Raw genomic sequence first — 16278 nt, forward strand, 5'->3', positions numbered from 1 at the left:
ATGCTGATTGGTGATTGACGGTGCCCAGATCAATAGGAGAATCCTCCTTAGGTTTGAATTGTGTGGGTCACTGTGCTTGGAGTATGAAAGGTATTGAAGTGTATGCAAGTGGTTTTTTTTTTCTTTTTCTTTTTTTTTTTAATTTCTTTTCTTTTCTTTCTTTCTTTTTTTTTTTTTTGATGCTTCTTAGTTCCAGAAGAGAAAGAAAGATGTCAGAGGCATCAACAGATAAAGTTTGCTTCTGCCAGCACAAGGGACTAGCCTGCCTTGTTCAGGAACAAAGGGGAGAAGAGGTATATCAGAGATCTAATAGGTAGGGAGTGCTTATCAGTTATAAACACCATGGACCATCCAAGCATCTGACCATGGCACCATCTTTACCAGCCTTCGCAGGGGAGATTTCATGTTCAACTATCACTTACTAGTTAATAATCAATCAGCATCCTTGACTGCACTTCTCCTTAGAGAGCTGATATAATGGCAACAATCCCAACTTCATGCAACCCCTTGGTTGTTACACACCTGGATCATTGTTGTAGTCATTTATTATTATCTAGCTTTTGAAACAAGGTTGTCTTACTTTTCCCATGTTAACCTCAAACTCATGATCCTCCTTCAAAGTTTTACATAACATCTTTGATCTTATCTGTGTATGGATAGTTCACTGTTGCTTAAGATTTGACATTGTGACCCGGCATAAAAACATAAGTAGATCAATATCAAATATGTGTAGAGCTTTTCCTTATCATGATCCCCTAAACAACACTGGACACTGACCATTGTCATAGCCTTTCATTTCTATTAGCTGCAATGCAGTCTAGAGTGAGTTAAAGGTTACGAGAGGACAATGTGGGTTATGTGTAAACCATTCTCTTCAAGGGCTTTCAGCCCTTGAGGTTATGACATTTTTGTGATCAATTCCCTGTAGATGCCCAGATGGTTACATTGTCAGGTATTTTCCCAGATGTGTGTACTTTAGTCATGACTCACATTAAGGTCCACCTCTAGGTGTCTATCACTTTCTCTTCCCATGTAACCCAGTGGGTGGGTCAGGGCCATTCTCTGAATGTTGTCAGAAGGCACTGAACAGGTTTATGCTGGGTCACAGGAAGCATGGTTCAGATGGCCAGACTGAAGGGTGTGGGCATGGAGCCACATGCATTGTTGCATCCATATCTCTATCTATTTTTGTTTGTTCGTTTGTTTGTTTACATAATTGTATGAAGCTGAGGCTGGCTTCCAAATGGATGTGTAGCCAAGGATGACCAGTGATTCTCTGGCCTCTACATTCATAGTGCTAGGTTTATATACATGTGCTACCCTTCCTCCCTACACTACAGTACTGCTGTACTGATCAGGAGTTCCAGCCAATCAGTGCAGATCCTGCATATGTGGAGAATTAACTCTTCAACTCTTAAGTCTCCAGAATGGGAAGTTTGGCCATATGAGCGGTTCCTATTTTCAAGTCTCTGTGTAAGTGTTTTCACAGTGTAACATCATCATGTGAACTGACTAAGGACGACCCTGGTGACCTTATGTTTGGCAGTTTTGAGAAAAAATATGGAGATGTGTTTACAGTGCAGCTGGGCCCAAGGCCTGAAGTGTGTGCTGTATGAGAGAGAGGGCATAAGGGCGGCTCTGGTGGACCAAGCTGAGGCTTTCTCTGGCCGGGGGACAGTTGCTGTGGTTGAGCTGTTTCTATAGGGATATGGTGAGATATGGGACAGGGTGGAGTGGAGGATGTGGTTCAGGAAGGTGGAGCCAGAGCTTTGTGGAAGAACTCAGGTTCTCCGACCTTCCAGTGTAACCTACCCATGCTTCCCCTAATACCTTAGTTGTAATCTTTGCCAATAGGGAACCCTGGAAAGTCCTTAGGTGATTCTCTGTGGCCACCATGAAGGACTTTGGGATGGGGAAGCGGAGTGTGGAGGAGGCCCGATGTCTGGTGGAGGAGCTGCAGAAATTCCAGGGTGAGTCCCTGAGAATGGGCATAAAGGAAGATGGTGATACAGGAACCTGAGTGCACAATTGTGAAAAGAGAAAGAGACAGTCTAGGGTAGATAACAAGGCAGACAGACTGACAGACATGCAGACACACACAGAGAGAGAGAAGAGAATGGGGAGGATACGATATGGACAGAGGTGGATAAGAGAGAAAAATACAAGGGCAGGGAAGAAACATGAGGTATATTGTATCCAAAATAACTCAGATACATGTACTGACTCTAGTGGTCATGTTTCTTCAGAAAATCAATCTATGAATTATGTCAAATGGGTATGACTGGTACATACTCTTTCTCTCAGAACTCAGAAAGTGAGGCAAGATGGTGATGAGTTCAAGGCTATGTACATTGTGAGGCCCTGCCTTTGATGTGACTGTGGCTGAGTGTAAGTTGCTTCTAGCACCACATACAGAGGGCATAATCGTAACTATACATGTTTGTAATCTCAGCACTTCAGAGGTGGAGGCAGGAGGCTGAGATTTCCAAAGTTGTCTTTTAATGCACATAGAGTTCAAGGTCACTTTGGTTTAATCTTTCTTGTTGCCCCCCACTCAAGTTCTTATCAAAGACAAATACAGACTCTAGCTAAATGAAAGGGAAGGGTGCAGGAGGAACTGCAGACATGTTCTGTTATGCCGAGACTATGGGGACTCCAGAAAGACCACCACAGAGACCAGAGACCAAATCCCACATATAAAAACAGAGCAGCCTTTATTCTCAAGCTTGGAACTTGGGCTTTCTGTCTGATGCAGCAGTAAGAGCAGAAAGCCCCAAGCCCAGGCAGAGTGGGCTTTTTATCATAGAAGAGGTTGGGGTGAGGAGACCCTGACTAGCTGACATTTGTCTAGGGGTATAGGAATTGTCGGGAATTTCCTCTTAGAGGCAGGCCCCACTGGGTGGGGTCAGCTTATGGCTTTTCCTGGGTCTAGGTGTTGCCTGCCTGAAGCTGTGTCTGGGTCTCTAAGCCTGTCATGGCAGCTGTGTAGTCAAGCTGTTTTGGGACACCACACACAATTCTAAGCAGGGAACTGTGTTTCTTCCTTGTGGTTGTGCTGGTGAGCAGCAGTGAGCACACAGGCTGGTGGGAGTTTGACTCTGGGTGAACTCAGAGGCACCTCTGGGGACTTGAGGGGGGTCTTTACATCAAGGGTGTATTGGTGACATGACTGTTGTTTGCACCTCCATTTCTGTACACGGGACATTTGCCATCTTATTGACCTTTCTCAGGAGATCTGAGAGGTCAGTGCAGAGGCAGGAGGGAAGAAAGGTGCAGAGGCTGGGAAGAAGGACTGGAAAGAGCAGTCAGAGATGGAGGAAGCCAAAGGAAGAGAAGTGAGCTCTAAGGCTGAGAGTGAAGGTGATGAGCCCTAGGGCAGGACCTATATCGCTGTCTGGAGGACCAGGCTCCAGGCAGCCCAGGACTCAAATGGAAATCCACAGCGTCAGCACACTGGACTGTTTTTATCTGAGGAGGTTAGGTGAAAACACACACACATCCTTGATGGTTTTCTTTCTTCTTCTCCTTCTCCCTCTCCATCTTCTTCTCCCCCTCCTCCTCCTCCTCCTTCTTCTTTGCCTCTACAGATTATATTCCCCCAACAAAGTCTTTTAGGCAATATCGGCTTCAAAATGTGGTTACATTTCATTATTCAAGTGAACGATTATAATAAATATATGTAAAAATATTTTTTATCTCCCTTACGTGAATAAAAAGAGAATCACCTGAATAACCCACATATATTACATCTAAGAAACTTGTTACAGATTAATAGGATATTAGCAAACAAGGACCATTTGTTCTCATTCCACTCTTTGGTTGGCAGGCAGCATATTACTGTTACAAAGAAAGAATCAGCCAGACAGCACTTGGGAGGCAGAGCCAGGCAGAACTTTGTGAGTTCGAGGCCAGCCTGGGATACCAAGTGAGTTCCAGGACAGGTGCAAAGCTACACAGAGAAAAACCAAAAACCAAACAAACAAACAAAAACGAAAGAAAGAAAGAATCAACCATTTTATTATCTATATTGGATGGTAATGTTATAATGAATCTTAAAGGAGCTGTAAGTCTAAACTTTTATACATAAAAACAAGTCAGTCAGCTGAACCATGAATCATGAGGGTACATACCCATTTATAAATAGTTTCTTATATCAGAAAATGAAGGTCAGGAACGGGTAAAAGGAATTAATTAATCGTCACCTTTGATCACCAACCAGATCTAGCAAGGAAAGTACTTCAGCTAGCTAATATCAGGCTGCTCTGTATTTTTGATATTAACATAATGAATCTACAACTCAGCTGTGTGTCCTTGTGAACTTCAGATTGTTTTCTGGCGTTCTTCATCTTAAAACTATTCTCAAAGCATCGGGTCTACTTTGAAGTTATTAAGAGGCTTTGTTTGAATTAATGGTGGACACAGAAAACTGTTACTGTATCTTTCAGCATTAAGAGAATTAGAGCCAGCCTGGATCCTGGGAACTCAATTGTTTTCCTTAATCATTATCCTGAACTCTGATCTAAAGCAGCTCCTCAGGTGAAACTCATAGGCTTTAGCTCATAGGCCCTAACTGTGTAACATTTCTTTGTATTTATTTTTATTCATCAAAACTCTGTATAATCATCATCATCATCATCATCATCATCATTATTATATCATTATTATTATTATTATTATCAATTTGAGAGAACAATTTATGTAGGAGTCATTTTCATGACAATCCACAGATAAAAATGCCCAGTAGAATGAGATGTTTCCATGGGATATAGACAGCAGGCACTGTGGATCTCAACACATCTGTTAACACCATGCCAGATACCAGAGGAGGACAGCAATAGAAACATGTAAAGGCACAGCAGAAGCAAAAGGCATTAGGAGGTCTGGGGTATTGTGGCCTTGCCTAACCAAGATTCACCCATTCACCCATCAGAGAGTTTCCTCCTGGTGGGCTGACACCTTGAACTTCAATTGTTACCTGCTGCTCCTCTGACACAGCCACTGGCAGATCTACATGGGATCAGACCACAAACAAGCCATCCCCAGGGTGAGGGGCAATGGTGGCCCAATATTGTTGGAGGGACAACAGTCCTTCAACCAGCAGGGTCCCTGCCTGACCTGACATACGAAGGTGGCAGGCAGCAGGTGCTGATGGCTTCTGGAACACCACAGAGCCCAGAAGTCAGAGAAGGGATGGCAGATTGGCATGCAGTGTTCAGGGATTGTAAATTCACACAGGCATTTCCTGAATCCTTCTCTGCACCATTCCAGCCAGTGGGAGTTAGGTATCAGCTCAGAGTCAGAATGTTGTCCTGGGAGGAGGTGCAGGGTAGAGACTGACTACATACACTGTTCTCTCCATCCTAGTATCCTAGTCCCAACAATAATAGCTAAGTTGCCTTGGTGAAGGTAGCATTCCTTTCTGTATATATGAATACCATTCCATATTCTGTACAATATTGAGAGAAGTCAAATAAAATGATGTATACATTTCTAAGTGAAGGACCTAGACTCATATGTATGTCATATGTATAAATGTGGTAGCCACTGTTGCTGTTCTTAGAGTACTGAGTGGTGGGGGCAGCCTCACAGAGCTGGGGCTGAAGCCAAGTGTTCCCTGGTTCTTTATCCTCTGCCTCCTGTCCTGCATCCTCCTCCTCCAGGAACCCCCATGGACCCCACCTTCCTCTTCCAGTACATCACAGCCAACATCATCTGTTCCATTGTCTTTGGAGAGCGCTTTGACTACAAAGACCACCAGTTCCTGCGCCTCCTGGACCTGATCTATCAGACCTTTACACTGTACAGCTCATTCTCCAGCCAGGTCAGTGGATGGGAAGAGAGGAGCATCCAGGACAGAGGAAAGAAGAGGCTGCTCTGTGGGCAAAGAAGGGAGTGTCCTAGGGCTGGAAGAAAGGCCGAGACAGGATGGAGAGGAAAGGATGTTGAGAGCAGGAGGGAGAGAGGGATGGGGAGAGGGCAGAGACCTGAATGCAGAAATACAGAGCCATAGACACATGCAGAAAATGGTGATGTGGGTGATGCAGCTGGAGCTGAGAGGGTAGAGGACTTGGTTTTCATGCCTGAGGCTCAGACTGTATATCCTGGGTGTCATGGTACACAACTCATGCAATTCCTGTACATGAAGGTAGGGGATGAGAAACTCAGGGTGATCCTTAGCTACATATTGAATTTAAGGACAGTCTGGAATGCATGAGATCCTGTGTCCATAAAGCAGAACTCCCAAATTAAAACAAACGATGACAATTCATCACAGGGTAATGGGAGAAAGAGCAGAGGAGAGGAAAGAGAGATACAGAGAAGGGCAAGGTTTATCGCAGCCTAGGAGAACAAGCTCCAAGGCTGCACATAGGGCTTGCAAGGAATTCATGGAGTTGCACAGCTAATACTTTTTATTGGAGGGATTTTCAAGGAATAGGGAAAAAACTCAAATCCATGTTAAAGCTTACTTTCTTTATCCATTCATGTTGAATCTCTCTTTCTTTGTTCTACATAACTAAATATACCCAACATAAATCTTTCAGGCAATACAAAAGTTACATTTGACGGTCACATTTCATTTGACATGAAACAGAGCCATCCATACAACAACACACTTGTTACAAATCTTAGGTTTCTAATTGGTGTAGTTATAATCTGCAGCTGTAGCATAGAGAAATAACTGGTCATTGTTATCTATTTAGAGAAATAGCCTTATAAGAGATTTTAGAGGATTTATAAAACTAAATTATTGAGGAGTCTAAGAAAAGTAAGAAAATCATCAACTATCCTATATTTCTGAGTGTAACACACATAAAAAAAATAAATAAAGTAACATTTTGTGATTAGGACAAATGCCAGGAGTTCTTTAAGTCTCTGTACTAAATGCTTTGGTTGGATCTCAGGTTTATCTTAAATATCCTAATATAATCCTACTTGACATTTTCCAAGGTACAGTGACATTAAAAGTGTTTTAGTTCTTGAAATATATTCCTATGTCCTGTGTGTAACTCTAGATCATAAAAAAGGAAATTTGTAACTTTTTTTCACCTGTGCAATTTTAGGACTCAACATAAAAACAGTTAGTTGGCTGAACTTTGAGTTTTTAGGTATGTGCCCGTATCATAAAACTGAGATTAGGAGTTTGTGCAGAGAGTTAATCACTAGCTTATGTTATCAGTAAAACATAGCAAGAGAGACTGGCATAGTAATTAGGTTGCTTCACCTGTAACCTTGGTTCAACAAATCAGACAGCTGCTATTTTGTCCTTGTGAATTAGACTGCTTTTCCTGGGAAATGTTTATCTTAAAACTCACTAGAAAGGCACCTGGTCTAATTTGAACTTACTTTGAATCCTGAAACTAACTGATAGTATACAGCTGTCTTAGTAACTGGAAATACAACACTTTTCCTGTGTCAGCCTGAGCTATGATATAAAACAAGTCCTAAGTATATGACAATACTCATGGAACAATAGGCCTAGATATGAAAAATATCCTAGTATTATTTCTATTCATCAAAATTATACAGCTTAAGAAGAAATCATCTTCCTGATAATCCACAGATATAAATGTGTCCAGTAGATGGGATACATGCATGAGATGAACACATTAAAATACAGGCAGTAGAAGACTCCCAATACCATACATATACAGCAGCAAGCATGCAGAAACACAACAGAAGAAAATATATTCTGGAGTCTGTTTTCTGCAAGCCTTGCTTGAGCAAGACAATCCCATCAAAGAGTTGAACTTCTGGTGGGCTGACACCTTGATTATTAATTGCCATCTGCTATTGCTCTGACATATCTATAGACTACTAGCAAAAGTTAGAGTCAGATTTAGAGACAAAGTTCAAAAGCATGCATATGTATAGTGTTCACATATGAGAGGGGTATATATGTTTTGCCTGTTTCTTCATGAAATCTGGGACCTAGGAGCATGTGGTTGTTTGAATGAGATTGGCCCACATAGGCCAGTGTCTTTGCATGCTTGAGTTCCAACTGAAGAGGCGTTTGGAAGGATTAGGATTTGTGACCTTATTGGAGGAAATGTGCTACTAGGGGTAAACTTTGAGGTTTCCAATGTTCTCTTTAGTTATGTCTGTCTGTCTCTATATCATGATGTCATTTCTCAGGGACATGCCTGTCTGCCTGTACATCATGATGTCAGCTCTCAGGCACATGCCTGTCTGTTTGTATATCATGATGTCATTTCTCAGGCACATGCCTGTCTGTTTGTATATCATGATGTCATTTCTCAGGCACATGCCTGTCTGCCTGTACATCATGATGTCAGCTCTCAGGCACATGCCTGTCTGTCTGTATATCATGATGTCAGCTCTCAGGCTCATGCCTGTCTGCCTGCTGCCATGGTTCCTAGTGGACTAACCTTCTGAAACTGTAGGCAAGCTCTCAAAAATACTTTTATTTATAAGAATTGCCTTGATCATGGAGACTCTTCATAGCAATAGAAGAGTGACTAAGTTAGATCACTGTCCTCATCTTGTGACCAGGTAGCTCCAGGTGGCCTCCTGGGTCCTTCTTTCTTGCAGATGTTTGAACTCTTCTCTGGCTTCCTGAAGTACTTTCCTGGTGCCCACAAGCAAATCTTCAAAAACATGCAGGAAGTTCTCAACTACATTGGCCAGAGTGTGGAGAAGCACAGGGCAACCTTGGACCCCAGCAATCCAAGAGACTTCATCGATACCTACCTTCTACGCATGGAGAAGGTAAGTCCTGCATGCATGAGAGAAGTGATGGGTGAGAGTGAAGGCTGAGGATGTGAGCAGAGGAAGAGGGGGCAGAGGATGGGGAGGAGAGACAGGAAGTGGAGTGGAGGAGATGCAGAAGAATCTAGAAATTGAAGACTAGAGAAAGGGAGGAGAAAATGAAATAGGGAGGAAGAAGGCTGGGGAAGAAACATAGGGCAAAAGACAAAAAGCAGAAAAGACCTCAGGAAGAGAGAGCTTGGGAGACAAAACATGATAAACTACAGAGAACAGTCGAGAGAGAAGGAGACAGAGCAGAGAGCGTGTCATTGTTGAGGATTGAGAACTGTCATGTGGTCCATATAATGTGTGACAGAAGGACAGTTCCCAGGATGTGTGAGCATCTTCCTGTAAGGACCCAGTCACTCTGACTCTCCCTTCTCTCTCCCATCTGGAACCAGGAGATGTCCAACCCCCACACAGAGTTCCATCACCAGAACCTCATGATCTCCGTGTTGTCTCTCTTCTTTGCTGGCACTGAGACCACCAGCACCACGCTCCACTACGGCTTCCTGCTCATGCTCAAATATCCCCATATTGCAGGTGCATTACAGGCTGCCATTTGGGGGATCATCTAGCTCCTTTTTGGCTGTGGAGGTTTGTGTGGATGAGAGAGACATGGGCCTCTTACATCTGGAGCTCTGAAGGCTTTGGGCTACTTCAAAACTATGGCAGTGCTGTAGGTAGTGTGTGAATGAACACTCAGCTGGTGTTATCACTTAAAGGTTGATCCATCCATCCATCAATCCTTCCCTCCTTTTTTTCTTTCTGTCTTTACATCCATCCATTCATTCATCTTCCTGTCCACCCACCTCTTTCCCATTTACCCATTCTATTCATTTACCCATCCATCTATTAACCACTCATCTATTTATCCATTTTTCTATCCACCCAGCTACACACCTATTCACCTACAAATGTGGTCATCTGCACATCTTCTCTTCATCTATAGATTATTAATCCTTGATTTTTTCATCTCTGCTTCACCGAATGACAAATATTTCATTCATTTATTTCAATTAATCAACTCATGAATGTTATGAGTGAACTATATTTTGTTGATACATTGGTTTATTCATATACAAATCTTTTCATTCCTTAAGCCTTCCAAATGTCCTTTGAATTTACTGTTCATGTATCCATCCATTCTTCTATTTATCTATGTAATAACTCACTCATTTACCTGTGATTTATTTATCATTCAATACACCTACCTGTTTATTCCTATATTTACTCGTTCATTCATTCACATATTACCTTATTGAACATAAATTTTGCTTGATTATTGGTTAGTTGTGTTCATTGATTTATTTATTGTTTCATTATAAATCATTTATTGATTCATTAATTGTTTAATATAATAAGTAAAAAGTGGAATATTTAAATCCAGTTTTTAATTTGCACATTTTTTTGCTCAGCAATATTTCCTTCTATTAACTGACTCATTCATTGCTTTGTTGACTTACACACACTCACATTCTAAAAATTTCAAGATGATTTGCTGTTACTATGAGCATGTCTGCTGCAGCTCCTGTGTGGAAGTTGAAGGACAACTCTGTGTAGTTGCGCCTCTCCTGTATCTTCACATGGGTTCTGGATGTCAGGCTGTCAGGATGCAAACCCAGTGCATTTACTGGTAGAGCCATTTTATCAGCCAACATACTTACCAACATATTCATATTTTGTATTCAATTCTACATAGATTAATTTACTTCCTTTTATTTCTGAGATACAGCCTCAGATTCTTAGCCTGGGTTGTTTAAATTTATTTTACTAAAGTACATTGTTGTTTTGCTTGCATATATGTATGTGTGAGAGCGTCAGATCTTCTGGACCTGGAGTATGAGCCACCATGTTGGTGCTGGGAATTGAACCTGGGTCTTCTGCAAGAGTAGCCAGTGCTCGCTCTTATCTTCTAAGCCATATCTCCCACCCATCGGATTTTTAAACTTTAATTTAGTGTAAAGATGTCCATCTGCCTGCCTGTCTATCTGTCACTCTTTGTGTGTTTGTATATTTGTATGTGTGTATGTATGAATGATATGCAGTAATACAAAATATAACATTACATTTCAAAAGGAGAAATTTCTTACTATTTCCCTCTCCAGCCCTCACTCCAGATTGATAGATAAAAATATCCCTCTGCTGTAGGTTTTCCCTTTTTCTATTTACAAGCTAGGTTGGAGCTTTTGAGAGAGACTCTACTAAAGCTCTAAGTGTGGCTGGAGAGACAGGTGCCTGAGGAAAGCACAGGTGTGCGTGTCCAAGAGTGCACTGTGTCTTTCTCAGCAGAGTCTACTTGCTCTGCACTGTTCCTCGGCTACTAGCTGGCAGAAAACAGGGTCACTGTGCATTGCCTGCATGATATGGGGGTGGGCACTGTCTGTTGTCTCCCTTTTCTGTGTAGAGAGAGTCCAAAAGGAGATCGATCAGGTGATCGGCTCACACCGTCTACCAACCCTTGATGACCGCACCAAAATGCCTTACACTGAGGCTGTCATCAATGAGATTCAGAGATTTTCAGATCTCGCCCCGATTGGTGTCCCACACAAAGTCACCAAAGACACTTTGTTCCGAGGGTACCTGCTCCCCAAGGTGAGACCAGCTGCCATTCCACACCTCTACACCATGATCTTCCTCCACTCTCCTCATTGCCTGTTTGTGGTTTCCCAGCCTTCTCTAGTTCTTATTCATTGGTTGAATGTCTGAAGATGGGAGTCAGGGTATGCTAATATCTTTGTGTCTCATAATGTCTCCTAGAACACTGAAGTGTACCCCATCCTGAGCTCAGCTCTCCATGACCCACAGTACTTTGAACAACCAGACACCTTCAATCCTGACCACTTCCTGGATGCCAATGGGGCTCTGAAGAAAAATGAAGCTTTTATGCCCTTCTCTATAGGTGAGACCCCCTTGTGCTTCCTTTCCCAGACACTAGAGGGCAGGCTCATCCTGCGGGACACAAACAGGACTAGTCCATGTTTACTGACCTGTCCCTGCTGCTTTGCCTATTTCACTCTGACTACAGTCCCAGGAGAGGAATGTTGAACTAAGGGAGCATCTTGGTCAGGAGGATTTGGGAGAGGGATTTAAAAGCCTTTAAACTCAAGCAAATTCATTTTCTTTCTTATTTTATTGTGAGGAGAAAACCTTTTAAAATGAGTGAAAATATTTAATCCTGATTAAATGCCTGGAAAAGGAGAACAAAGTGTCTTTACAGAGAACAAAAATGTGCTAAGCATAAACAAGGTTTCTACTGCTGCTCCCAACAATAAATAACAGATTAACTAATAGAGGGGTTGGGAGCACAGATATTCCCATGTCACAATGTTCAAAATGTCTTTAAACCAATGGGGTAATTCCCATGTAAAGTCCTCAAAAGACCAGAAGTCAGTTTCTCCCCTCTAGGGAGTGTAACGATCAACATAATCCATCAGTTTTTTTTCTGGTTGCATCAAATCCTTCAATGGAGTTGCTTTTCCTGTTAGACTTCTACTTATTTATTTTTCTTTCCCCCCTTTTATTAAAAATAGATTATTTTCTCATACAATATTTACTGATTACAATTTCCCCTCTATCTACTTCTCCCAGTCTCTTCGCACCAACCCCTCCTTCTGGATCTACCCTATTTCTGCCTCTCATTAGAAAACGACAGGTTTCTTTCTTTCTTTCTTTCTTTCTTTCTTTCTTTCTCTCTCTCTCTCTCTCTCTCTCTCTTTCTTTCTTTCTTTCTTTCTTTCTTTCTTCTTTCTTTCTTTCTTTTGAGCTGAGACATGAACCCAGGACCTTGCACTTGCTAGGCAAGTGCTCTACCACTGAGCTAAATCCCCAACCCAAAGAACAGGCTTCTAAGAGATAACAACCAAACACAACAAGATAAAACAAAAACCATCACATCAAAGATGTACAGTGCAGACGCACAGAAGGAAAAGAGCCCAAGAGAAGGCACTAGAATCAGAGACCACTCATTCACACACCCAGGAAACCTATGAAAACACTAAACTGAATTTTATAATATATGCACAGGGGACCTGGTGCAGACCCAAACTGGCCTGTCTCTGTCTGTGAGTTCAAAAGAGCCCTGCTCAGTTGATTCAGAGGACCTTGTTCTCCTGGTGTCCTCCATCCTCTCTAGCTCTTATATTCTCTGCCTCCTTTCCCTCAAGGTTCCCTGAGCTCTGGGGATGCTTTGGATCAAGACAATACATTTTGAGTGGTGTGTTCCAAGGTTTTTCTCTCTCTGTGGAATGTCTAGCGGTGGATCTCTGAATTTATTCCCAACTGCTGCAGGAGGAAGATTCTCTAATAACAGATGAATGGGGAAGGCACTGATCTATGAGTGTAGCAGAGTATCTTTTGGTGTCTCCTTATTGTTATTATTATTTTTTTTTGGACCCATAGCATTTGATTTTATCCTATGTCTCTTGGCTATCTAGTGTCTGGTTCATGGCCACCCAAGCAGTGTTGCATATTCAAACCAGATATTGGATAGTTGCTCCTACATATTGAGCCCTAGCCACTGTTAAGCCCTAGCATATCTTGCAGGCAGAACAGCTTTGTTCATCAAAGGTTTTGTGGCTGGGTTGGTGTATACATTTTACTTTTGTTGGCCTGCAGAATACCTTCCTATATCAAAGACACAAGAACATGGGGGTGAATGTTCTATATGTAGGCACCAGCTCAATGTCTCCAAGTTCATTGAGTTCTGTGGGTGTTCTCTTCAGCAATGGGGCCTTGTTGTCAGTTTGTGGAGAGCAACCTATTGTCTTAGCAACACTGTGGGTTGTTTGTAGTTTTCCATGTGACCCCTTTGGCCAGAAACTCAATAGAATTTAACCCAGTCCCAGTACTAGAAGCATCATTTAGTGACAAGAGATGACCAGTTGGGACTATGTCTCTCTCATTTCTTGGAGACTTCATTAGGATCACCTTCACATAGTTTAGGAAGTTTCTGCAGTAGGTATCCATACCACCACTCAATGCTCCTCAATGCTAGTGGATTCTCCCCACATTCTATCCCTCCAACCCACCTCTCTGGCCTACCTGATCCTCTCATTCCTGTTCCCTCTGATGTCCCTAGTCCACCCATCAAATCTATTTTATTTTCCCCTCCCATGGAGATCTACATATCCTTCCTAGTCCCTTCATCTATACCTAACCTTTCTGGGTCTATGGATTGTAGCTTGGTTATCATTTACTTAATGGATAATATCCACATATAAGTGAATACACACCTTGTTTATCTTTCTTGGTCTGGGCTTCCTCACTCAAGATTTTTTTCTAGTTCCATCCATTTGCCTGCAAATTTTGTGTTGCCATTTTTTTTTAAGCAGCTAGATAATACTCCATTGTATAAATGCACCACATTTTCTTTATCCTTCTGTTGAGGACCATGTAGGTTGGTTCCAGTTCTGGCTATTATGAATAGAGCAGCAATGAACATGGTTGAGCAAGTGTCCTTACAGTAGAATTAAATGTCCATTGGGTATATACCCAAGAGTGGTATCGCTGTATCTTAAAGTCTATCAATTCCTAACTTTCTAAAGAAACACAACACCGATTTCCATAGTGGCTGTATAAGTTTACTCTCTCACCAGCAATGGAGGAGTGTTTCCCTTACTCCACATCCTTGAGAGCATATGTTGTTTCTTTGTGTTACTAATCCTAGCCATTCTGGCAGGTATAAAATGGAATCTCAAAGTCATTTTGATTTACATTTCCCTGACGGCTAGGGTTGTTTCTTTAAGTGTTTCTCAGCCATTTGAGTTTTCTTTATTGAGAATTCTCTGTTTCAATCTGCATCCCATTTTTTAAATTTAATTGTCTGTTTTTTATATATAATTTCTTAAATTCTTTATATATTTTATATTTTGGATATTAGTCCTCTAATGGATGTGGAGCTGTAAAAAATCTTTCCCATTCTGCAGATTGCCACTTTGTCCAAATAATGGTGTCCTTTGCCTTGCAAAAGCTTTTCAATTATATGAAGTCCCACTTTTAATTATTTTTCTAAGATCTTTATTGACAGATAATTCACATAGCATACAATTTTCCTGTTTGCACAATTTGATAGACTTTAGTCCAGCATCCCCATATGCCTATGACACTATCACCACTTCCTGTTTTAGAGTATCACTGTCTTCAATTTCTTCCTTCCTTCCTTCCTTCCTTCCTTCCTCCCTCCTCCTCCTTCCTTCCTTTCTTTCTTTCTTTCTTTCTTTCTTTCTTTCTTTCTTTCTTTCTTTCTTTCTTTTATGCCAAATGTCGTTTATTGAAGGAGGGAGGAGGTCTTAAATACAGGCTTACAGCATAATGGGAGAACACTGGAGGGCAGAAGTTCGCTTCTTGATGTTTTACAATCTTGCATCTAAGTTGTTAATGCCAAATATGCAGGATACACAGACAAGGCACTTCCCTTAAGCATTCAGGAGAGTGGAACCCTGCAGGGAATTAGCATAGGGAGGATATCAAGGTCAAGGTCAGCAAGCAAGGCAACAGTTACCCAAAACAGGGGCCAGGGCCCTACAGGTCCACCCCACCTTTTACTAAAAAATGAGCTTCTGACTTAGGTTGTATGGGATGTCAGCAGGTCCCCTTACCCATCATGGAGACACCTGCTGGTCTTTTCTGTGTCGAACACACAGATTACAAGCCCAACACCACTTTGAGATCTTTGGCAACAGTTAACTCTGCAGCTCACACACTAATGAGCCTGTATGATAATGAGTATTCAGAGATGGGTAATTCCTGGGGGGTGCTCACCAACCTAAGACAGAATGCCTGGGTGGCCTGAGCAGGTGTCTCCACTTTTAATTATAAATCTTAATGTCTGTGCTATTCTTATTCTGTACAGGAAGTTGTCACCTGTGCTGAGTTCAAGGCTGTTCTCCACTTTCTCTTCTATTAGGTTCAGTGTATCTGGTTTTATATTGTGGTTTTGATCCATTTAGAGTTGAGTTTTGTGCAGTTTAATAAGTATGGATATAGTTGCATTCTTCTACATTCAGTCATCTAATTTGACCAGCACCATTTGTTGAGGATGCTGTCTTTATTCCCAATGTGTATTTCTGGCTTCTTTTGGAAGGATGGCCATTTTTACTATGCTAATCCTATGGATTCATCAGCATGGGAGACTCTTCCATCTTTCAATATTTTCTCTAATTGTTGTTGAGAGAGTTGAAGTTTTTCTTGTACAAGGCTTTCACTTTCTTGGTTAGAGTTACCCCAAGATATTTATATTATTTGAAGCTATTGTGAAAAATGTTGTTTCCCTCGTTTCTTTCTAAGTTCGTTTGTCATTTGTATATAAAGAGCTACTGGATTTTGTGAGTTAATTTTGTATCTAGTCATTTTGCTGAAAGTGTTTATCAGCTGTAGGAATTCCCTAGTGGAATTTTGGGGTAACACATATAGTATATATTCATATTATCATATCATCTGCAAATAAATATACTTTGACTTCTTCCTTTCTAATTTGTATGCCTTGATCTCCTTCAGTTTTCTTATTGCTCT

General features: G+C 41.5%; 1 protein-coding gene across 2 annotated transcripts in view; it reads left to right on the plus strand.

Moving 5' to 3' along the window:
- Positions 1-16278, plus strand: part of LOC118588777 (cytochrome P450 2B1-like) — an 88899-nt gene that overhangs the window by 64836 nt on the left and 7785 nt on the right. Inside the window, exons 4-8 of one of the 2 annotated variants that reach the window (XM_036195323.1) lie at positions 5661-5821; positions 8512-8727; positions 9168-9309; positions 11174-11361; positions 11527-11668. In XM_036195323.1, the coding sequence (XP_036051216.1) occupies positions 5661-5821; positions 8512-8727; positions 9168-9309; positions 11174-11361; positions 11527-11668 (849 nt within the window). The remainder of the gene's footprint in view (positions 1-5660; positions 5822-8511; positions 8728-9167; positions 9310-11173; positions 11362-11526; positions 11669-16278) is intronic. The other variant, XM_036195329.1, reaches the window with a different exon arrangement.

The sequence above is a fragment of the Onychomys torridus genome, chromosome 1 (assembly GCF_903995425.1).
Source record: "Onychomys torridus chromosome 1, mOncTor1.1, whole genome shotgun sequence".
NCBI lineage: Eukaryota > Metazoa > Chordata > Mammalia > Rodentia > Cricetidae > Onychomys > Onychomys torridus.